Source organism: Vigna angularis, chromosome 10 (assembly GCF_016808095.1).
Source record: "Vigna angularis cultivar LongXiaoDou No.4 chromosome 10, ASM1680809v1, whole genome shotgun sequence".
Taxonomy (NCBI): domain Eukaryota; kingdom Viridiplantae; phylum Streptophyta; class Magnoliopsida; order Fabales; family Fabaceae; genus Vigna; species Vigna angularis.
This window is the reverse complement of record NC_068979.1, coordinates 3,929,108-3,953,522: the sequence shown is the minus strand read 5'-3', so window position 1 is coordinate 3,953,522 and position 24,415 is coordinate 3,929,108. Positions and strand designations below refer to the sequence as shown.

General features: G+C 36.7%; 1 protein-coding gene across 2 annotated transcripts in view; it reads right to left on the bottom strand.

The window, feature by feature from the left end:
* Positions 1-24,415, bottom strand: part of LOC108335034 (uncharacterized) — a 65,012-nt gene extending 40,597 nt beyond the window's left edge. For both annotated transcript variants that reach the window (XM_017570951.2, XM_052869765.1), the window contains exons 1-25: positions 24,088-24,415; positions 22,775-22,878; positions 21,620-21,754; positions 21,473-21,523; positions 20,462-20,556; positions 20,260-20,377; positions 19,886-19,987; positions 17,633-17,821; positions 17,393-17,553; positions 16,742-16,912; positions 16,124-16,216; positions 15,705-16,026; positions 15,504-15,608; positions 15,316-15,411; positions 14,399-14,466; positions 12,544-12,664; positions 12,280-12,474; positions 12,003-12,206; positions 11,788-11,897; positions 10,936-11,032; positions 10,729-10,827; positions 1,584-1,733; positions 1,435-1,509; positions 870-1,361; positions 319-792 (exon numbers count right to left, since the gene is read on the bottom strand). In XM_017570951.2, the coding sequence (XP_017426440.2) occupies positions 319-792; positions 870-1,361; positions 1,435-1,509; positions 1,584-1,733; positions 10,729-10,827; positions 10,936-11,032; positions 11,788-11,897; positions 12,003-12,206; positions 12,280-12,474; positions 12,544-12,664; positions 14,399-14,466; positions 15,316-15,411; positions 15,504-15,608; positions 15,705-16,026; positions 16,124-16,216; positions 16,742-16,912; positions 17,393-17,553; positions 17,633-17,821; positions 19,886-19,987; positions 20,260-20,377; positions 20,462-20,556; positions 21,473-21,523; positions 21,620-21,754; positions 22,775-22,878; positions 24,088-24,184 (3,924 nt within the window). In that variant the 5' untranslated portion in view covers positions 24,185-24,415. The remainder of the gene's footprint in view (positions 1-318; positions 793-869; positions 1,362-1,434; positions 1,510-1,583; positions 1,734-10,728; positions 10,828-10,935; positions 11,033-11,787; positions 11,898-12,002; positions 12,207-12,279; positions 12,475-12,543; positions 12,665-14,398; positions 14,467-15,315; positions 15,412-15,503; positions 15,609-15,704; positions 16,027-16,123; positions 16,217-16,741; positions 16,913-17,392; positions 17,554-17,632; positions 17,822-19,885; positions 19,988-20,259; positions 20,378-20,461; positions 20,557-21,472; positions 21,524-21,619; positions 21,755-22,774; positions 22,879-24,087) is intronic.

Sequence of the window (24,415 nt, the reverse complement as noted above, 5' to 3'; positions counted from 1 at the left end):
ATGTTCAACAAATTTTGAAAATCCATTTACAAAAATTTAATCCAAGGTTGAAGGACATGAGTGTTCCCAATGAGCTCAAAATATATTCCAAACTAAGAGAACCTGAATGGTAGTGAGAATCATGATTCCCAGAATAAAGCCAAGAAGATTCTAAAATTATCCTTGAGGTGAGCACCAAAGAAAGAACAAGTGAACAATCTTTAGCAGGTCAAGAATAAGTCCCTTTTAACCAAAGGAATTAAATTAAAATAAATAATGACACCAAATGCATGGGTCACATTTTAAAATGAAACATTGAAAGCTAGGAGAAAGAGGTACCTCCACAAAAGATCTGCCCCCAGGATTTCTCATATCGCATGCCCAGTAATATAAATGACTGCTAGGTATGCTATTATCACTAATTTTTAGATTCCCCAATGCTGCTTTAATACTGAAGGAGGAAGGGAACACCCTGATGTCCGTAAGCAAACTCTCTTGAAACAAACAAGCAAGCTTGGTTTCATTTTCCTTCATCAAAAGGATTTGAGCCTGGGCCATTTTTAATGTCAAATTGAACATAACTCTGGATTTCCCTTTTCCGAACAAGCCCTTAACAGCATGATCCTCAACAGCAGTAGATTGTAGATCATCTCCATCTCTTGAAACATCTTTTTTCATTCTGGCTGTAGAAGAGCTATCACTAGAAGTTGCAAGGTTCTTATCCTCAATATTAATAGAATTAACAAAATCCATAATGGCAAGGATTGTTGGTCTTCGACAAAAAAATGTCAAGGTAGCCAGAGTAACTATCACCTGAAATGAAAAATAAAATATTTAGTAAAAAACTCATTTAAACTAAAGGCAATTTGATAAAACCCATCCACACCAACCTGCTTGTCTATATTCTTATACTGAGAAGAGTTCTGGTCATAGATAATTATTTGAGCTTTAACAAAACTCTCCAATGTGTCACTGAGTTCAAGGTCCTTCCTACTAGGAGAGTCACTAGGTAGAAGTCCAGTAATGCGACTAAACTTTGGGAGTTTGAGAGATGAATAATTAAATCGCATGTCACTGGCAGAACTAGATCGGTATTCTGATGTACCTCCAGGAGACTGCATAGGATAGTCAACACTGTCTGCTAAAGTCTCGGGTGCCTCATAAAACTTATCGTCACTTTCAGTAGGGATCAATACACCACTTTCAACGTATTTTCTCATGTTATTATAGAGCAATGAATTTTCATCTGCAGTCCCAATATAAGATCTTGCCAAAAAACAAGGCTGGGACGATAGTTGACTACAGCATACTAAATCTTCTATTTCCAAAGATTTCAATATAGTTCCAACAAAAATGTTATTGTCTCTGATAGAAACCTCCACCTGTTTAAATATAAATATCTCAAAAGGGAAATCAAAGCATCCAGCTAAGAAAACAATAAAGCAGATATTTTACCTGACCACCTATTGCTCGAAATTCAAACAATCGTCTTTCTTCATTCAAAAGAACCTTCATTAAGCTCTGATCAGACTACAACAACACACAATTTTAGTTCATGTGGAAATTCAAATTTTAAACTAAGACAGCAAAAGACAAAAGGCAACCTGATAACTATAACAGAAGCAAATCTTTAATTCATCAAGAACACCGGTTACAAACAAACTTTCAGCCATTCCTACATCAATATCATGTTCTGATTCAGTATCCTCATGATCTGATGAGGTTTCAGATAGACCAGAAATTGGAGCTGTATTCTGCACAAATAAAGTGTAATATCAACTTTTAAAACATGTTAACACCATCATGTACTAGATACACAAATCATACAATGTATTCTTTCAAGTTTTTTTTTTCAAGTTTATCAGTTCCTGAATCAATTATATCATCAACATAGACTAAGAGTAGATTAAATTTACATTCTGGTAAAGTATGATGAACAAGGTATGATCACCTTGACCATGTTATTATCCCAAACCACGCACAAGGTGAATGCTTAACTCTTATAAAACTTTCTTTAACCAGCACATTTTATTCCCCTCTTCAGTAGATCCATAACCTAGAGGACTTACTGCCTAGACTTCTTCCTCTAAATTTCCATACAAGAGTTTTTCTCACTTCAAATTGTAGCTGTTGGGTCTATCAAGGAGGAGGGTTCACCGAGAAGACACAATACCAAATGAGATATGAGCCCAACCATATAAAGAATTGACACCACTCTCTACCCAAAACCTTAAGGCTATGGGTTAATGGGTCTTTCATCTTTATATAGTGCTCTACTTTCTCATTTCTATCCAATGTGGGACTTGGACTCACACTTGGATTCCCAACAATCTCCCCTCAAGGGTGAGTCCCTTCCACATAGGTACACTGTCCCTCCAACGGAAGCCTTCCCAACCAACCACAATCATGAGTAGCCCTTTTTTCCAACCACCGTTCATCTTAACGGGACTTGCTTACCTGAATACCCTTTGCCAGGAAGACTTTCGGTATAGGGATCATTATACTCGTCTGAGCCAGTCACCAAGACAAACCTGGCTCTGATACCACTGTTGGGTCTATCAAGGAGGGGGACTCACCAGGAAGACACAATACCAAATGAGATATGAGCCCAACCATATAAAGAATTGACACCACTCTCTACCCAAAACCTTAAGGCTATGGGTTAATGGGTCTTTCATCTTTATATAGTGCTCTAATTTCTCATTTCTATCCAATATGGGACTTGGACTCACACTTGGATTCCCATTAATTTTTTTTTTAATACATCCAGTAGTGTTTCAATTGATATGTGTTTATTGACTTAAAACATGAGTGAAGATAACAAAGCTGATAAAATTGTTATCTTCATTTATACCTATCCAAATTGTAACCATTGTCATTCCAAATGGTCTACTTTGCCATCAACTTTTTATAGAAAGCTATAAGTAGTGGTAACCAACTTTAAGGGGTCTAAATACATGTTACAACCAAACAATAGAAAGAGAATGACCAACCTCAACCTTTCCAATTGAAAGATAAATTACATAAATGTTTAACTTTCCATGGTGTCAGAGCTCCTGATCTTAGGGCTCCGTTCCGCTACATTGTCGCGCCGCCCCGCTGTCCGACCACTGTCGTTGCTGTCGTCGCTGGTTGGGGTCATTGATAGGGCAGAAAGGTGCGCCCAACTCCGGCGACCATACCGCCGAAAGTCGCTCCGTGAGAAAAGTCGTCACGCGCCGCCACGTGCCACCACCGTCGCCGGCGCGTATAGCCCACGCGACCACCTCCGGCGAGACCCACTCGTCGCTGCCGTCACAGACAAGGTCGTCGGAGCCTCCTGAGTTTGTTCCTAGGGTCGATGACAACCTGTTTGGCCTATATTTGAGTAGATCTGAGTTTGAAGTTTTGCTCCTTTTCTCAGTGTGACCTACACGCCGTCGTCGTCTCGAGAAAGGTCACCGGAGACTCCTAGTTGCGTTCTACAGGATGTCTGAAGTAAAAATTATTCCTTTGGGGGTACCTAATGGCCTACCAAATATAAGGGGTATGTTTCAATTGGATGGTCATAATTTCTTACAATGGAGCCAATTTATTCGAAGGGTTCTCAAGGGTCGTTCAAACTTGATCACATAGATGGAGGAGGACCAGGACCAAACGACACTCATTTTTCAATTTGGGACAATGAAGATTCATTAATTTTGACTTGGATGTGGCAATCCATGATTCCTGAGATAAGTAGAAATTATATGTTTCATTCTTCTGCAAAACAAATATGGGATGATTTACAAAGTACTTTTTCATTAAAAAAGGATCTTGCTGCTTACTATGACATTGAAAATAGCCACTGGAGCAAATGTCACCTATTAATCAATATGTCACCTATTAATCAACACCACAAGTCAAAGTATATCCTTTAGCAACCAACCTTGCTTTGTAATGGTCTAATGTGCCATGTTGCATCCTACTGCCTTTTTATCTAGTGGTCTATCAACAAATTGTAATGTGTGGTTCTTTACTAAGGCACCCCATTTCTTTATTTGTGGCTTGAACCTAATTCTCATCCTTCAATGCTCCTTGAACTAATATAGAGACTCTAATTCCATCAATGGGATAGAGGAAACTCTGGTGCTGCATAGAAAGATATTTAGTGGTCCCAAAATGAGAAATAGAATACTTGGTACAGGATAAAGTTCCTTTAATCAATGCCTGTGATCAAGGTCAAGTTCACAATTATTATTCAAGTAATTTTCCAAAGGTTCAAGTATGTTAGAAGAAGCAGCACTTCCCCATGGCGTTTGAGCTGTTCTTGGATCAAGTTAGGATGCTTTTGTCTCCTCTGTGTTGTTATTGAAGAAACTCTCTCAACAACTAACTTTTGGAGCTAATCCTGACTCATGAAAAAAATTGACTTTGCTAGGCGTAGCTTTAGCGACATCCATATGAGATGTGTAAAGAGAAATATTTTATGCATTGGATCTTGCAAATTAGATTCAAGCTCTATCAAAGAAAAAAGTTACCTTTTCAAGTAAAAACCCAAGCCCATTTTCTTCACCTACACTTATTCTGATAGGCACATACAATCAAAAACCTAGCAACTCACCCTACTCAACCTTTTTCTTCATTTTCTCTCTATTCCCAGAAGCCATGAAAGTCCATTGGCAAGAGTGTTCTCTCATACACTCAAGGCTGCACCAAAAGGGTTCCATTTTTCTGTTTCAGTGGTTTGCATAAGTTCAAACCTTCTAGGCATTCCATTTTTCATTCAAGTAGCTTCTTCTTTGTAGGTTGATTGACATGCTTCCCTTCCCGCGTTATTGTCGGTGCTATTTCTCTTTGTACCTTTTATGTTAATTTTTCTATTGCATATTGTTTTGGTTATATAACTAACTGGTTCAGTTAGTTATAACAAACTCTTTTAACTGTCTATTATCTGGTCTTAAATATAGGACTTGTGTTAGATGTTAAGATGTGTGTTTCTGTTAATTGGGCTCAGCCCATTCTGTATTAAGGGCATTGGCCCATATCTTACATTATAAATAACTACCCTGTGTATGCAAAAGACACAAGGGATATTTTCTCCCAATCTTCTCTATTTCTCACATGGTATCAGAGCCATGGTTAGAGCCTATCCTAGCAACTTCTAAGTGGGCATTCTATTCTTCTATTCCACCCGCTATCGGGCCGTTATCGGACCACCCAATTTCTATTATCACGCACGAGATGTCTATACCTCGGCGTGAAGGGGGTGTGTTGGAAATCCCACATCGACTAGAGATAAGGCCAAATTATAATATATAAGTGAGGTGCAAACCTCACCCTACAAGCCAGTTTTGTGGGGTTGAGTTAGGCTTAAAGTCCACTTTCTAATATGGTATCAGAGCATAGGATTAGTTCCAGCCAACTCCACGGTCTCCGGCACACATCATCGCCACTGTCGCCGCCATCGCTGTCGCCGCTGTCGTCGTCGCCGTCGCCACCACCGTCGCCGGAGTTCCAGAATCGACCGACGACCACACCATCGGAATCGTCTCGGCCGGGCAACCACCGTGGTACAAAGATCGCGGTGAACGGACCACCCACGCGCCGATCAGAACCGCCGTGATCGCCTCCTCGTCCTCTTTCTGGATCTGTGGTCGTTGTGTCAATCGGAGCACTTTGGATTTTTAGGGTTTCTCCTTCTCCATGGCATCTTCCTCGTCTACAAACACCTCTGTTGGTGGCTCGTCTTCTGATCCCTCAATATACACCAATTATGTGAATGTAAACTTGTCCATTGACAAGTTAGATGGCACAAATCATGCAATATGGGCGTCCGACATCAAACTTTGGTTGAAGAGTTAGGGGTACTTAGATCACCTTACTCAAAATGTGACTACTGCTACCACAGAAGACACTTCCTGCTGGATGAAAATTCATGCTCAGTTATGCATTGTTATAAAGTCCACCATTCACTCCTCACTGAAACAAATGTTTCGATCATATGAAACATGTTCAGAAGTATGGGCACAAGCGAAGTTGTTATACACAAATGACATTCAACACCTTTATGGTGTTTGTCAGGACCTATTAATTGTTATTGGTCCGCGCAATCATGGTCCCATGGCAAAATATTTGGGTAAAATTCATGCCCTTCTTCATGATTTTAATGATATATTACCTCCTGCTTCCACTCCTGCTGAAGAACTGGAACAACAATCAAAGTTCTTCATGTTGTTGGCATTATACGGACTCTCTGATGATGTCTCTCATGTCCGTGATCAGATTTTGGGTTCTCCTGTCATACCCAACTTTACTTCTACTTGTTCTGCTCTTTTGCGTATACCGAGCAAACCAGTCACTGAGACATCTCCTCATATTGATGATTCCTCAGTTATGGCTATCCAACGTGATGATCGAAGTCGGTCTCGCAAGCCAAGTAAAGGACGTCCAAAATGTGACCACTGTGGCAAGTTAGGCCACAAAATTAATCGATGTTATGCGCTTCATGGGCGTCCTCCTCGACCTGTAGCAATGGCTAATTCTGATCCATCTCCCCAATCATCGTCTGCAGACCATCCTACTTCATCTAATACCGTAGAAAAACCTGCAATCTTTAACGAATTTCTCAAATGGTATGAGGATCGTCAGCACTCTAGTTCCACTACATCTGTATCTATTGCACGTACAGGTACACCTTTTGTTGGTCTGACTCACTTTCACTCCCTCGGACCTTGGGTCCTTGACTCAGGCGCCACCGATCATATCACTGGTAACAAGTCCTTGTTTTCTTCCTTGTCATGTCCGGATAATTTACCCTCGGTAACAATGGCTGATGGGTCTAGAGTCTCATCTCATGGTGTTGGTACTGTTGATATTTTTCCATCCATATCCATTGATCATGTACTTTATGTTCTTGGGTCTCCCTTCAACTTATTGTCCATAAGTCGTCTAACTCGTACCCTTAATTGTGTTATTTCATTTACTAAAGATTCTGTTTGGTTGCAGGACCAGAGTTCAAAACACATGATTGGCACAGGATGTGAGTCTCATGGCCTATACCATCTCCGCCCTTCTCCACATGTTGGCATAATCATGGAGTCACCATCCCTTTTTCATGCTCAGTTAGGTCATCCTAGTCTTGCCAAACTACAACTTGTCCCGAGGTTGTCAAAATTATCAAGTTTGTCGTGTGAGTCTTGTCAGTTAGGAAAGCATACTCGTAGTTCCTTTCCTTGTAGTGTCTCACAACGGGCGTCGTCCCCCTTTTCATTGGTTCATTCTGACATTTGGGGACCTAGTTGTGTTAAGTCCACTTTAGGTTTTCAGTATTTTGTTACTTTTATTGATGACTATTCCAGATGTACTTGGTTGTTTTTAATGAAGAATTGTTCTGAGTTGTTTCCTATTTTCCAATCATTTTTCAATGAAATAAAAACACAATTTGGGGTTTCTATTCGAAATTTACGCAGTGATAATGGCCGTGAATACCTTTCTCAACCGTTTAAACATTTTATGGCTTCTCATGGCATTCTTCACCAAACCTCATGTGCTTATACCCCTCAACAAAATGGGGTGGCTGAGCGCAAGAATAGACACCTTATTGAAACAACTCGTACTCTTCTAATTCATGGTCAAGTACCTTCACGTTTTTGGGGTGATGCAGTTCTCACGGCATGTTATCTTATAAACCGCATGCCATCTTCCGTCCTAGATAACAAAATCCCTCATTCTATCTTATTTCCTCAAGACCCTCTACATCCATTACCTCTTAGAGTTTTTGGGTCTACATGTTTTGTTCATGATTTTAGTCCTGGTCTTGACAAGTTATCTCCTAGGTCTCACAAATGTGTCTTCTTAGGATTTCCACAGTCACAAAAGGGCTATAAGTGTTTTTCCCCTTCCCTCAATCGTCATTTTATCTCTGCTAATGTCACTTTTGATGAATCTTCTTTTTTACTTTTCACATCTATCTTCTAGTTTTGTACCTCCACCTGCTACTATTGATATTCCTATTTTCTGTGATCCTCCTGGTGATGCTCCACCCATTTTGTCTCCTCCTTCTTTAGACTCTCATTCACCACAGGATCGTCCTTCACCACCACCCCTTCAGGTTTATAGTCGCCGCAATTGTCTCCCTCATGACTCACTTCCAGTGCCGCCTCCTTTGTCTCCTCCAGCTCCAGCAAATAAGTCTGATATGCCTATTGCCCTCCGTAAAGGTATACGCTCTACCCGTAACCCTTCCCCCCATTATACTGTTCTTAGTTACCACAAATTATCTCCATTTTTTTATACATCTCTCCTCCATTTCTTCTGTGTCAATTCCCAAGTCTGTGGGTGATGCCTTAACTCATTCTGGCTGGCGTCAAGCTATGCTGGATGAATTAAGTGCTTTACAGAAAAGTGGAACTTGGGAGCTTGTCCAATTACCATCTGCAAAGTTTGTTGTTGGTTGCAGGTGGGTGTATGCTATCAAGGTTGGCCCTGATGGCACTATTAATCGTCTGAAAGCTCGACTGGTTGCCAAAGGCTACACACAGACTTTTGGTTTGGATTATGGTGATACTTTTTCTCCAGTGGCAAAAATGACCTCTGTTCGCCTATTCATTGCCATGGCCGCTCTTCGCCAATGGCCTCTTCACCAACTTGATGTCAAAAATGCTTTCCTTAATGGTGATTTGCATGAAGAAATTTATATGGAGCAACCGCCTGGCTTTGTTGCTCAGGGGGAGTCATCTGGATTGGTATGTCGTCTTCGCAAATCCTTATATGGCCTAAAACAGTCTCCTCGGGCCTGGTTTGGTAAATTCAACTGTGTTGTTCAACAATTTGGTATGTCTCGCAGTGAAGCGGATCATTCAGTGTTCTATCGCCACTCAAGTTCTGGATGTATCTACTTAATAGTGTATGTCGATGATATTGTTCTCACAGGAAGCGACTATCTTGGCATCTCTCAGATGAAACAACACCTTTGTCATCATTTTCAAACCAAAGATCTTGGCAAACTCCGGTACTTTTTGGGTATTGAAGTAGCACAATCCAACACCGGTATTGTCATATCTCAGAGGAAGTATGCGTTAGACATCTTGGAGGAAACGGAGTTAATGAACTCTAAATCTGTTGAGACACCTATGGATCCTAACATCAAACTCCTACCAAATCAGGGGGAGCTTTTCTCAGATCCTGAACGGTACAAAAGATTAGTTGGTAAATTAAACTATCTTATTGTTACACGTCCTGACATTTCCTTCGCAGTTAGCGTGGTGAGTCAATTCCTAAACTCCCCATGTGAAGACCATTGGGATGCAGTTGTTCGCATACTAAAGTATATTAAAGGATCACCTGGAAAAGGTTTGCTATATGGTCCTAACAACGATATCAAAAATCGTTTGCTATTCAGATGCTGATTGGGCTGGTTTCCCTTCTGATAGGAGGTCTACTTCTGGATATTGTGTCTCTATTGGTGGCAACCTGATATCTTGGAAAAGTAAGAAGCAAAGTGTTGTGGCAAGGTCCAGCGCAGAAGCAGAATATAGAGCTATGGCATCAGCTACTTGCAAGCTTGTGTGGCTTAAACAATTACTTAGTGAATTGAAATTTGGAGATGTCACTCACATGACACTTATATGTGATAATCAAGCTGCTCTCCATATTAGCTCTAACCCTGTCTTCCATGAGAGAACCAAGCACATTGAAGTTGATTATCATTTTATTCGAGAAAAAATCATATCCGGAGATATCAAGACTGAGTTCGTTAACTCAAGCAACCAGTTGGCAGACATATTCACTAAGTCCTTACGAGGACCTAGAATTGATTATCTTTGTAACAAGCTTGGAACATATGATTTATATGCTCCAACTTGAGGGGGAGTGTTAAATGTTAAGATGTGTGTTTCTGTTAATTAGGCTCAGCCCATTCTGTATTAAGAGCATTGGCCCATATCTTACATTATAAATAAATTACCCTATGTGTATGCAAAAGACACAAGGGATATTTTCTCTCAATCTTCTCTATTTCTCACAACTTGTGTAACAGAGAATACATATACTCATTCATTTTACAATCAATAAATGATTTCTTTCTAATTTAATATTTAAAAAGTTAAGTTTAATTAAGCATTTAAAGTGTTTAAAGGTAATGTTTTAGTATTTATGCTACTGTATTTGCGTATATTATGCATAATCGATGAAGTACTTAAACCTTGAGGTTGTCCCATCCAATTAATTAGTCTCCTGGGTTGGACTCTCCCTTTCGTGCTTATGTCCTAACAACTAGTACTTGCTAGTGCTTCCACCGAGAGGTGGGCACCATGGACGTTGGTCCTCAAAGAGGGTGACAATATTAGGAGCTCCAAATTAAGTAAGATGAGCTCCTTAATATGGTGAGTGAGCCTCGAGGCTTCCTAATGGACTACTTTTGGATCAGCTCTCCTCTTCTACTTAAGTCCTAACAAGATCACACAAATATAATCTTCTGACCCCTTTTCAACCTCAAGTTACTCATTTGGTGAAAAAGAATTGAGACTGTATCTAGAAAATTCATATTAAAGATGGACTCAGTCAATAAATAAATTCTGTTTTCTTCTATTTCTAACACTGCTTCTATCATTTTTTATATAGTAGCAAGCTCATGGAACTTCTCAATGCAGATATGTTTTACGACTATATATAAACATTTGCCATTTGTTAAAATTACATCAGGATTACAAAAAAAGTACAAACTCATTCACAACATTCACAGAAAAACACACAAAGAGCAAGAAGAGAAAGGGAAGTAAGAAAACAAACTGATGCATGATAAATAGCCCCTTGTAAGCGCCTATGCCAGGTTTTCATTGATTCCTCAGATTCACAACGAATAATTAGTGCATTTGTGTCCTCGACAACCTACAACCAATCATTTAATGATTGCTATGAGTAGAAATTCAAACTTTTATGGAATGAACAGAAAGCTGCCTTTACTGGGGTCTGGACAACAGAAAAAATAAAAATTACCTTATTGTTGGATCGTGTAGGACTACAAACGACCAAAACGTGTTGTACATTACCAACAAGCTCTTGTGAAACCTCAGATACCTGTTTCCCTCGTAGGCTATGACAATATGATTACATAGGCTGTTAATAGCATATATAAACCAAGAGAAGATGCAGAAAACAAATTAAAAAAACACTTTAACCAGATTCTTCAGAATAAGAAAGAAACACTTTATTAGATACAAAACCAAATGTACAATTTTTGTTTGTCATTTCACTGTAATTTCAGTAACATCTACTCTTTTAAGAGAGTTTACCAGTTGCTGACTCAGTAGCACCTAACTACAGCTTACATTTATAAGTCTTCACCCTTTGTATTAGTTTTCTTTGTCAAGAATCAAATTAAATATTCCGAATCTTATTATAATAAATTTAGTTTATAGGAATGAATATCTCTTTTGGAGAAAACATAAATATCCTCTTATGATGTGTAACAAAGACAATAAGGCTATATAGTTATGCATTTCTAACACAGCTTTCTGCTCAAACTGTATCTATTTTCTATCCTTTAACATGACATCTAAAGTCCAAAGAGAAGTCTTTAGAAAACTTTCTCTGCCCAGTGGACCGACAGTCCCTGGAGATCATTTTTGGTGTGTATATGTCCAACAAATATTGAACAACAAATATAAACAGTTCTACCATTTTAAGAAAAAAGTTTTAGACTACTCCTGACAAATAATATCCTATTATGTGGACAATTCTATATTATAATAACAATACCAAAGCTAACTGATAGCAATCCTTAAATGTAATAGATGCAAATTCTAGTAATATAGTATGATAACAAGACACAAAGAAAGGAATTTGTACCTGGTATACTGTTTATAAGATCTAGAGTCAGGACTTTCAAGTACATAAAGAAATGGCCCAACCAAGCAGAAGTATCTCCGCTGCCACAAGGCCTCCCTAACTCCCACACCCTGTTACATTTTTATAGAAGATACATGATATAAGTATAACAGATTATGATGGAATTACATGGACAACAAGCAAACCTAGAGGATCTGAAAGAGATCAAGTTTAACCTTCCATGTTAAAAGAGACAACCACCCTTCAAGATCAGCCTGATTCCAAGGACGAAGCAACTCAGAGCCGTCACCATCCTCCTCCTCAAAAATCTTTATCACATGCATCAGCCGATGATACCGAGCTGGTGAAAAATGAAAGGCCAATGATGGAAGCCTCACAGCAAGACGCGTTGCTGGATAATATGGAGTCTCTAAACGAATCTGACCACAATGAAGAAAAAAAGTAGGAATGCTTCTTATATCAAAAGAAATTCCAACAGCTCAAGAGTTTTACCTGTTGAAGTTGTAAGATGACTCCACACTTGTCAATAATTGGGAAGAAACTAGTGTTAGTAGAATGGGCTGACTTATTCAGAGAAACTTGACTCCAATGATAGTCCCCATCAAACAAAAATGCTGATACATCACTTAAGACCAAATCAAATCGAAGGTACATATTATCCTCGGCTGATTCCTGCTGTTTATCATCCTGAATAAATATTTTCCAGTTAACAGGTTAAAAAAAAAAGACATTACAAAAATTATCAGGAATGTCTACCTGTGTACGAATCATCAAGTTCCCTAGGTCTAGTAAAAGCTTTGTAGCATGGGTATGGTCTGGACAAAAATCAGTTGGAATAGTAATCTTGGGAGCTGCAATATCCAAATCCAATGAAAACCTAACAGATAAATAACTAGAATTAGAAAAAAGCTTCTCAAGATGAAACCCTCTTGTTTGAGGAACGGTTACATGCTGGAACAACAAACTATAAAAGAAAATCCAGAATAATTTAGTATTACAAAAATTTTCACAAAAACATTTTCATTTCCTTAACATCTTCCACTTTGAGCTGCTTAAGTAATTGTTTTAAATATATGGTAGGTTTTTACCTAGATTGGTGACATTGTGCAAGGATCTGACAACTATATTGTATTTATTATTTCTTAAAGCTAACAACCTATCAGTAACAGATTAGCCATCAACAACTTGGGAGTTGCCTTTAGTTTCATTTTAAAAAAAAGGTTTTCATTACAGAAAGGGGATTTCTAGCGACCCAATACACAAACTAACAATCACAAGGAGCATTAAAGACTAACTTATAACATTTACAACAAAAGCAATGTCGAATTGAGTCATTTTAACGTGGTTAAGTTTATCAACAAATGTCTCAATGTGGCATGATTTGTCAACGGTTCATCCTAACAAGATAGGAGTTTTACATTGGAATCCATTAGAGTGTCACTAGGTCACAATGTGGCATGCTTGATTTAGTCATAGAAACACCTATATTAGATTGAGCAATCAGTCCCTAAAAAGATCGAGAATGCCTAAATCTTTTCACTAAATATGGTGTCCTACTTAAGATTGTGGATACAAGCCAAATCACTTCTTGCATAGACAACAAGATCATCTTCATAGACAACAAGATCATCTTCATAGACAACAAAGTAAACAGAGAAGCAGTACATCCTAGACCAATGATTAAGTTGGGTGAGTTGCTAAACCATTGGAGCACCCCAGTGCAAATATATGATCAGAAATTATGAGAGCCCAAAACAGAAGATGGTAAAATATCAAAGGTTCATGAAAGTTTATTTATCCATTCTACACTAGGCCAGACAAGCTTATGCAACGAATCTGTTCAGTCAAGAGAACCAATAAATCCTAGGGCAATGATTAAGTTGGGTAAGTGGGTTGCTAAACCATTGGATCACCCAGTTCAAAACCATATGATAGGAGAATGAGAACCCTAGAGTGAAAATGGTAAAATATAAAAGGTTTGAGGAAAGTTTATTTATCTATTCTACACTAGGCTAGACAAAGCTTATCCAATAAATGTGTTCAGTAAATTTATGCATGCTTCAGTACATAAAGGCAAGCCCAAAAAGTATGCTACTAACAAAGAAAGAGGGGAGAATGTCCACAGAGATACACACAACAAATAATGGGGAATCAATCATTGATCAAAGATCCAACCCCAAGATACATGTTTTTTGGAGCAGCCAAATGAAGTGGCAAGGTCAATTATGGAGGCAAAATTTTTAGCTATAGCTTAAAGGGTTTGTGAACTTTGGATAGAGATCATTCTTGATGACCTTACACTATAATATGAAGCAACTTTGTGACAAGTCAACAATTAGCATTTCACGCAACAAAGTACAACAAGATAAAACAAAGCATACAGACATGTGCCAACATTTTATTAAGGAGAAACTAGATAGTAGTTTCATAGCTATAGAATAGACCCCTTCAATGCTTTAACACGTATGATTGGAGGCATTACTCCATGTAGTTATTTATACAATGTACATCATTAGTTCCAAGAGGATCCAATCAGCACCTATAAATGAGTGATAGAACAGTTTCTTACTTGTGGCTCACACACATAATAGAGCAAGACAGAGAATATAACCTGGCATGATCCTTTAATGCTCTGTTCATTTGCTGTTGTGCAGTGCGCTTCACCTCATCAATTGTCATCTAGGAACAATGATATAAGCTAATTAGAACATCCTTTCAACAAGATTAAACAGAACTTTCTAGCAAGTTAGAAATAAATTCCATTTTTTAGCATTAGAAAATATGTCAGCAGAAATAAAATGAAAAGATGAACATAAACAGTACAATGAGAGCTTGAAATATAGGGAAGCTGGTAAAACTAAAATCCATATGGTTTTACTGTTCCTATTTTCAACCCAGCTTACTACCATTCAAGATAAGAGAGTTTTCTCAGGTTTAGAAGAAAATAATTTATCTCTTGTTTAGTCTCATTACATACATATGATATACATATATACATTAATTGGATAAATTTGGAAACAAGCACTGCCTATTCTAGGAAACAAAAGCCTGAGATTGTGGGATTGATATGCTAGTAATAAAATCAAGATATAGCCAACATACAGAATTAAAAACAATAGAAATCAAATCTGAAACTTCTCAAAATATCTCGCCAAGTTTGTATTTCGGATTTTTCAACTTTTCCCTTGTACATTTTCATTCCAATTCCTCCCTCTCTCCCCGCCAGACATTTTTGAGTACCAAATTAGTAAATTCAAATGTCCCATTTTCAGATAGTTTCTACGGGTTAAGTCTAAACACTTTGGTAAAAATGAAACAAAAGTTCATCGGCTTTCATTATGAAGTTTTTTGCTTTTTGCAGTTCTGGTTCATTTGATAGGAGAAGACGCTCTTATCTTTCACAAAGTCTCACCTCTTATCCTTCGTAATCAATATACAGAGTCCAGGCATCATAGTTAATAAATATCCAATTCCAGCTTTGAATTTTAACATGTTCCCAAATAGCAGAGATGTTAAGTCAAATAATACCTGCACTGCAGCTGCAGTTTCTAGTGCTATTGTCTGACTTACAGCAGTATTACTTCCAAAGAATTTCACAATTTGATCAATGCTGTCCTTCAAGTACTGGCCAAACTCCAAAGACAAATCAGTAAACAAGTAAAGCAAACAAATTAAAAGTCAAGTAGAGGAAGGGAGGAAAATGACAAACTGCATACAGTCATGTAACATGGAGAAGCTTTGGCAACCATCCTCCAGTCCACATTATCATCAAAAGGTTTGTAATGGAAGACACCAACTAATGAATCATAGGAAGTCGCACTCTGAATGGATGTGAAACAAATATTTCAGATATCACAACTTGAATTATGAACATAAAAATAAAAAATGCAGAACATTAACGTCAATGACAGCCAGACCTCAGCAAGGAGACCTCTTGGTGATGATAACTTGTATGAGCCCAACTTAATGTCAAAGACCTTTGTTTCTGGATAAAGCTTTATTGAGCAACTAAGGTCTTCACATGATAATTCAGCAACGGACTCTTTGGTTTCACCGATAAGCTTTGAAGCATTATGATTCATGTGAACTTCCACGAAAGTATGAATAACATCCGCCTTGCTATTTACAGCCAATTGTCCATCGTCGCCCTCCTTATATCCTATTATTTTATTTAACTGGTTCCAGTCCTCTTCACTGAAATTGAATTCATCACTTTCTTCTTTAGGGGATTCACTGGTCCTGTAGCATGATCATAGATGAGCTTCACAGTAAAATCTAAAACAAAATTCATTAGTTAGTTACTGATACAGGAAAATATCTTAAGACAAGACTTCACCATCCAAATGACCACCAAGATTTCTGTGCTTTCTGTTTCCTAATGTTATGGTTTGACTCTGCCGATTGTTCCACAAACTTGTGAGCCAACATTCTGCAAATATATAATACTTCAAGGTCAAAGAATAAAACAAGAGGGTTCCAAGGTCTAATATATGAGTAACATATAACATGCATAAAACTTTTGATTAATCCCAAACATGTGGATTCCAAAGTTGTAAAAGTGCATGTGAAGGAAGAGATATCTGATGCTCATACAATGAATAAAAGAAGCATCTATAGATCTTTCTTTATAATAATACAGTTTCCAAATCATACACACCAAAACTCAACAATGTACAAAGTCAAAAAGAGAGCTTGCCTGCTCAAATGAAGTAAAATCAATATTAGCAGATTGAGGAGTAAGAATTCTTAATAAAATGGCAATGAAAACTGCAAAGATGCTTTTTCTAATTTCTAACCAATGATACATTAAATTTTTTTAAATGTATGCAGATGTACATAGACTGTGGTTATGATACTATAGTTGAATCAATTATAGGCTCACATATCCTTGTTTATTCATATAATTAATTCAATATTAATATTAAATACTACCGTATCAAAACAAACAACGTACCTCCATTGCAATATAAGTTCAATATCAAGCTCCCGATCTAGGTCTTCAATCTCTTTGTTGCCACTAATTGTAACCTGAGTGGGATCAGATTTAAGTAGTGAAGCATACAGAGAGATATATCTCTTCCGCAAGCTTGCATATCTTAAAACTTGCTCCCATGACATTTTTCCACTGACAGAAGCACAATTATCCATAGTCAATGAAATATAAACATTAAACATGATAAAAAAAAATGATCAACTAGCACCATAGATGCCACAAAGCTCTACTATTAGTTTTCAAAAATTTAAGTACAGCATTCTGAATGTCGAAGCAGCAAGCTTAAGAGGGTGTTGGTTTGATGAGAAAATAACAAACCAAACATCCTCTGAACTTTATTGAAGATGAAGGTTGAGAAATAGAACGAAGAAAGCTGAGTGGAAATTTCAGAACTGCATCTTCCTAGTACTGCTTGAGAAACTACTCCTTAAAATTTGAAAAACAGCATAAAGATGAAAAAAATAAAAAAGTAATCGAAGAATAGTATCGGAGTTACTTAATAGTAAATTACGCTGTAAATTGGAGTTACTTGTGCAAATCACACTCCCTGTCTACAGAAATTGGTTACAAAATTTAGCTTGGCAAAAGACAATGATCGGATGGTTCAAATACCTTGCCTTCTTTATCTGGTCAGATACAGCTCTGTAGGCGTATTTCCACCAAGACCTGGAATCAGCTTTTACTGGCACCAGTGGACGATAATGGGCATACTTTAGTCGTTGATTAAATGCAGCAAAGTTGTCTGCTAATTTCATGATATCCCCATATCCATCCTACAAAGAAAAAAATGCAAAGATTATCTACAAAAACAGACACAATCTCTAAAGACAAGAAAAAACAAGTCAAATGAACCTTGGATATGCTGATTGTAACATCGTCTAAGTTCACCACAGCCTTCTGTAAAGGATTTTGGCTATCAGCAACTTCAGTTGGCAGTAGCTTGGAGTACTTTGCCTTCCCAGTCACTGGTTGCAGAATGTACGAATGCTTTCTTAACAAATTATCAGCTGGCTTCCCATCTTTAGTGCCATACTTAAATATCTGAATGATTTTATAAGAAAATCACTTCCAAGAAACTAAGAAAAGAAGATAATAAAATTACAAGGAAAAAGTAATAAAGTTACATTGTTCAGTCTTTCCAGTGCAATGATTTTCAAGTTAATATAATAAGCATCATTGTTCTTCCTTTCTACCTGGTAATATTAGAAGGTGCTACTCCTTTTTATGTTATTCTTCTTATGTATGGGGAACTTGTTACTGAATTGTTTATGGGGTTAGATGGTTTGTAACTTTTATTGATGAGTTCCTGTAACATAAACATACCTTATTAAACAGAACTTCTTAGTTTGTCCAACATTTCACGTCATTTTAATTTTTTTTTCAAAAATCAGTTTTTTAATTCCATTAAACAAATCTGATTAGATAATGGACCGAGTATGTTAACCTGGATCTAAGGATCATGCATGATCTCACCTAATGCACCCCTACCAACAAAAATGGGTCAGATAATTTAAACATAGATTACGACAGAGATAGTGTTAGGAATAAAAGAGGGAAGTAACCTAATACGTAACCTAACAGATAGCTATAAGAGTAATCAATGCTGAGTCAGCACTAAAACAACCAGTAATTAACTTGTAACTAACTATAACAGAAAAGCTAAACATTAAAATGAGAGTGAAATGCAAAATGCACAAGACAGTTAATACCGGCTGATACAATATCTCCAATTGCATGCAAAGAAATATTGGCATGACAACTGTCACTAGAAAGATGACAAAGAAAATGATTAAGTTTGAACACAAGCAAAAATGAGCATTGAAGGTACCAAGAAAAATACTCAAAAATTAATTTAAAAGGGGGATATCATGGAGAACGATGTCACTAAAAATCTGGTCTTCAACGAAGCCTTATAGCACCATGTGATCCATGTAATGTACCTCACCTAGTAGAAACACCTAGTGGGATAAGGTTATTATTGTTGTAGTAATATTAACAGGAAAAGGAAAGAACCGCTTTTCAAAGGATCAGGATAAAATAACAGTGACACTGAGTCATTGAGATTACAATAAACAAGCAGAACCACACCCCCAAACATCTTAGACAGACCATGAACAGAAGCCCACCAATTTCCCTACCCTTCTAGAGAACCAAGTTGGAACAACTCCTCTCCTCTCACACAGCAAGAATATCAACATTAATCATAAATGTTAGATATATTAGATTATTAGATATCTTATCTTTATCTTTTATCTTCAGTTATTTTGTTATTAATCTTTATTTGTATTTTGGACTTACCTCATATTTCCTTTATTATAAATAAAGTACCTTACGTATACTTTCTACACAAGGGAGATTATTCTCATACATAATTTTTCACTATATTCAATATGGTATAAGAGCATAAGGGTCTTTCGAACAAATTTTGTCACCCCTTGTCCACTGCAGCCGTCACTGCTATCAAAGTCGTCGCCGTTGTCGCCATCATTTGAACTTTAGTGACTGAAAGGTTCCCGGTTGGATGAAAATTGATGCTTAGTTATGCATCATTCTCAAGGGTACCCTTTACTCTTCTTTAAAACAATTTTTGCATTCCTATGACACATGTTCTGAAGTCTGAAAATAAGCCAAATTATTATACACCAATAATACTTACATTTTTATGGTGTTTGTCATGGCTAATTATATGGGTAAAATTCATGCTCTTCATGAATTTAATGAGTTATTGACTCTTGCCTCTACTATTGTCCAAGAAATAGAGCAATAATCAAAGTTCTTCAGGATATTGGCATTACACGGACTTGCTGATATATATTCCCATGTCTGTGATTAGCTTTTGGGTTCACTTGTTGTACCCAATATGGCTTCTATTTGTTCAACTCTTATGTGACTATTGTATTTTCGGCTTAGTCAATATTTTCTTTATTATAAATAAAGAAAATAGCAACATCATGATAACCAAACTAACTACTATACCCAAACAAATTACTCTTTAAATACGTGATAAATATTGAAAAAGAAAAGGACTTTAAAGAAGTAAAAAAAAAAGTAACAATTCTATGTAAATCCATAACTGTCCCTCCCTATCCCCTCCAGCATACATACCTGAAACCACTCTGAAGGGAGCAAATCTTCCCATGTTTTGTTAACATGCCATGGTATAATATTTGAATCTAGATAAACTGCAAGTCGATCAAGTTCAACACACTGCAAAGCAATGTAGAAAGAAGAAATTAACAAAAAGAAAAAAAACACTAGCAAGTACCAGATGTATTGATCATTACATACACAAAACCATTACTTCCATTCAGAATTTATGTTTCACAGGCAAGGAAAAAAATTCATTGAAAGAAAATGAAAATTTAGATAACCTTTCTTTGTTCCAAAGCAAGATATACTTTAAAACTTTATCAAATGGATAAGCATCTTAATCGTACAAAGGATTTCATCATTACATCCAATATAAGTCACATTAGAACCTTTTGAATGCGATCTAGTGCACCTCCAGTAATAAAAGTCTCTTTCCCGGTATCATCAACTGTCACAGCAGAGAGTTTATCCAGCATAACTCCAGCTGCAAATGGTTGTCCTGGATTGCTAAAGCAAAATATGAGGCTATAAAAGGGTATAACATGAGAGATCTAATTTCCATTCACAAAACATTCCAAAATTTTCTACTACCTCTCACTATCCTCATATCTGATGTGAATATTAGAAATTGAAAGCTTCAAGTTTCCAATGATGGTGCCAATGAGGGATCCCAACCATGATTGATTCTTAAGATTAAAGAACAAGAGACATGAGTTAATATAAGGTATTCTTAATAATACAGAAACTTGTAGGCATAGGTTTACACAGAGAGACATGAGTTAATATAAGGTATTCTTAATATAAGGCAAATTTGTTACCAACTTTCATGCGAAATATTTTGTTTGGGGTTGGGTGAGGCTGGAATTTGTCCTTCAACTCTGGGACAGTTTTGATTGTTAACATATACAGATTTTGACAAGAAACAAGCAAAAGTTTTGTGACAGTGGTGCAGTTTTGGCAGTCCTCTGGTGAAACTTATAGGTATATGTATTTTATTTCATGAGTGTACATGGACTGTGAAAGTATTAAGTGTGTTTGTGATGTTTGAACTCAGCTGCGGCCTAATCAGCCGCTGACGAGCCATTGTGACAATTAAGTTGAGTTAGCTAGGAATTAGGACAGATGCAGCCTCTATTAGGGGACTAGAGCTAGAAAGTTATCAAATTGACTATTGAGAATAATATAACGATCAAATGCACAGCATAAAATTTTCACACTTTCATAATAACATTCATGTTTTCTGAAACTTCTCTCCCACTCTCTCTTCAACGTTTTAGTTGCAGCCTCTTTCAAAATTGTCTTAATTTGTAGCCTCAAGGATGCTGTTTAGCCCTACATTAACTAAATGTGTCACTAAAATAAAACATGCACAGTCCTTAGCTTACAAGATGCTTATAGGGCTGAGTAGCTCTAAAACCCAAATTCTAAGAAAACCTGGAGGGAGAAAAATTCTGTGTATTTATCCAGCGATCTACCATTTTAATCATGTTCAAAAAATGAGCAGATGAACATAAAGTTGGGTGGATATATCGCGCAGGACAAAATCCAAAGTGAAAATCTACTATTTGTTTAAAAAAACATTTATAAAAGTGAAATTCGTACCATTTCTGATTTTAACTGTTGTGATTTCTCCCAAAGTTTCAGTTCCATCTCCTGTTGCCAAATGGAAGAAAAGTGAGCTTCCTCAAATAAATCATCTTCAACCAAAAGTGAGTACACTTTATCTAACTCTTACTTCTGAATTCTTACCTGTATTCGGCTCTTCTTAGCTTCTTGGACAGCATCCTCACTACATCCCTCAACTTGAGTAGCAGGTTCAGCTAGTAAGAAAATGCGATCCAAATATACTAGGACTGGATCTTGACCAAGCCTACTCCATGGAACCTTAAAATAAACACAATCATCAAATGTGACCATCAGTCAAGCAGAAAGAAATATTTGACTTCTGCTAAATGGGTGCATGATGAATGAGAAACTATTTCAATAATGAACTTTTACCACAATCCACAACAAACCAAGAAGCCCGCATCTCTGTTTGTCTCCTACCAATAGATATATAGAAAAGAAACAAGCTCTTACAGCTTTGGCAATTACAATATGCCCATGAAATTATAAAATAAAGAAGATAAATAGGAAAAATCATTCCATTTATACAATTGTCATGCTGCTGAAATAACCCCAAAGTCCCTCTCTTTTTTATCAACTGTGAAAAGCAGAAACCATAAAGTATAAGATAATTTTAGTTAATCAAAAGGAAAGAATGCTATTGAATCACCTATTGCATTGCTAAACAAATATAAGATAATATAAATTAGAAAAATGAGAAATAAAACAGTTGGTTACACCACAAATTAATCACACAAATAGGAGAACAAAGCTGGCAAATGAAAAATTATACAGAAAAAATAATTCAAATATAGTACTTTTGATGAGCTACTGTTGTGTAAATTAAAGCTATCATTTCTTCGTTAAACACGATCAAGGCTCAAAGTTCCCATTTGTTCATCTAAGCTCTTATTATTTCTTTCTAACTCAGTCTTGTTTTCCTTTATGTCCATCCTTGACCAAAGACGTTTGCAGTAGAAGGAAAGAGAGTCAATAATGGCCATTCAATTTTACAAAAATGGTCAAGAACAAAAATTAAATTAAAGTAAAATCAATCTTGGCTATCTATGCAAAGATTGAATAATAAAGATAGTCTCCTCCGACTCAATGGATGCATACATACTTTACTTACAGGAAGCAGTATGAAAAAAAAAAAAAATATATATATATATATATATATATATATATATATATATATATATATATATATATATATATATATATATATATATATATATATAACCATATTCAACATATTATATTTCTAAATTCTGAGTAAGCAGTTGATCCCCCACCAACCTGAAGTTTCACTGATCCTAGAAAACCTGCCTTAACCTTCACTGGAAGTTTTAAAGCATTCAGAGCCTCAGGCTTCAGCTGCATATTCTTCAGCTCTACATCGCCTGTTTCATATGTAGGTAAAGATATTTCAGAAAAATTAATGAGGAAGATAAAAAGTAAAAGCAAGCAACTCTACATCCATAAACTCAGTAAGGATATGTTTGGAAGTTGAATTCTGGAGGGAAAAAGGAAGAAAGAATAAATTTTTCATTTCAAATAAATATCCTCTAATTTGATTTTATTTATGAAAGAAATAAAATTATAGATTAGGTTGGATGTCCTAATATTTAGTTTATTTGTGTAAATATGATATAATTCTCTTAGTTTAAAAATAAGAAAATTGTCCTCGTTTTCCTTCCCCTACAAAACCATGCTCTCAAACGCACCCACAGTCTTCCAATAATGATTATTAATAACTAAGATGCGTATCTGTTTGCACAGATGGACCTCACGAACAAAATTGACCACGAAATAGAATACCGGTAAATCAGGATAGCTAGAACAAATTACGCATTTGATTCTCCAACACATTTTGAGAAAGAGGAAATAAACATAAAAAATCCAATATAGCCAAATGCCAATTGTTGATAGTAGAATCATTTTACCCGTACCTTTTCCCACTCTCATTCAAAACTACAATGATTGGAGAACTAGGCAGAAAATCCACATTGATCAAAAACAACAGTTGCAGGCACAATTTGCAACTCGAACCACTAGCTCATACTCGCTAAGTTCTTCTGACACTATCAACAGATTAAACACTTGAAATTCAATTCGACAAATATAAACGCCGAAATTAGTATCCACATTGATCGGAACAGTGCAGAAGTTTCACAATCACCAAAAACAACAGTTCCAAAGACAATTTGCTAGTCAAGTCACTCGCGAAAAATCGATACGGTAGCCCTGGCAGGACGAACTGATTAAACACTTAGTATATCCAATTCGACAAATATTAATGCCCAAATAACTACGTTGATTAATTCAATGCAGAAATTTCACAACCACCGAAAACAATAAGTTCAAACAAAATTAGCTACTCTAACGACACACGCACACTCGCTACGGTAGCTCTAGCGCTGCCAGCAGATTGAACACTTGAATTTCAATTCGACAAATTTAATTCAGACACAAACTCGTAGCCTCACTCTAATCTCAACTACCAATCAAGTGTAAACAAGAAATAGCAAAATCTTTTATAAGGTAAAGAAAGTGACTAAGAAAATTAAATGAATAAATAAAAAAGAGTAGTTAGTCAAGATTTTGAGAACCTTTCCAGACACTGATCTTGAGAGCTTCTTTGTTGAGACCTCTCACATAATTGCCAAGGTACCTCTGTAAGAGGTACGCCACCTGATCCTCTAGCATCTCTTGGCGGAGTGATCATATACACCGCACGACGAAGTCGATCGCGGCGGTTACAGAGACGAAAACACGACGAATGACGATGGCGATGAGAAGGAAAAGAGGATGGAAAAACGGATATCGGAACGAGTGATTCGGAACTTGAAGGTCACGTTGTTGTCGCTTTGGCCCCAAAAATAAATATAAATATAAAATGAAATGAAAATGCTACTATTACTACTATCTTGCTCTGAA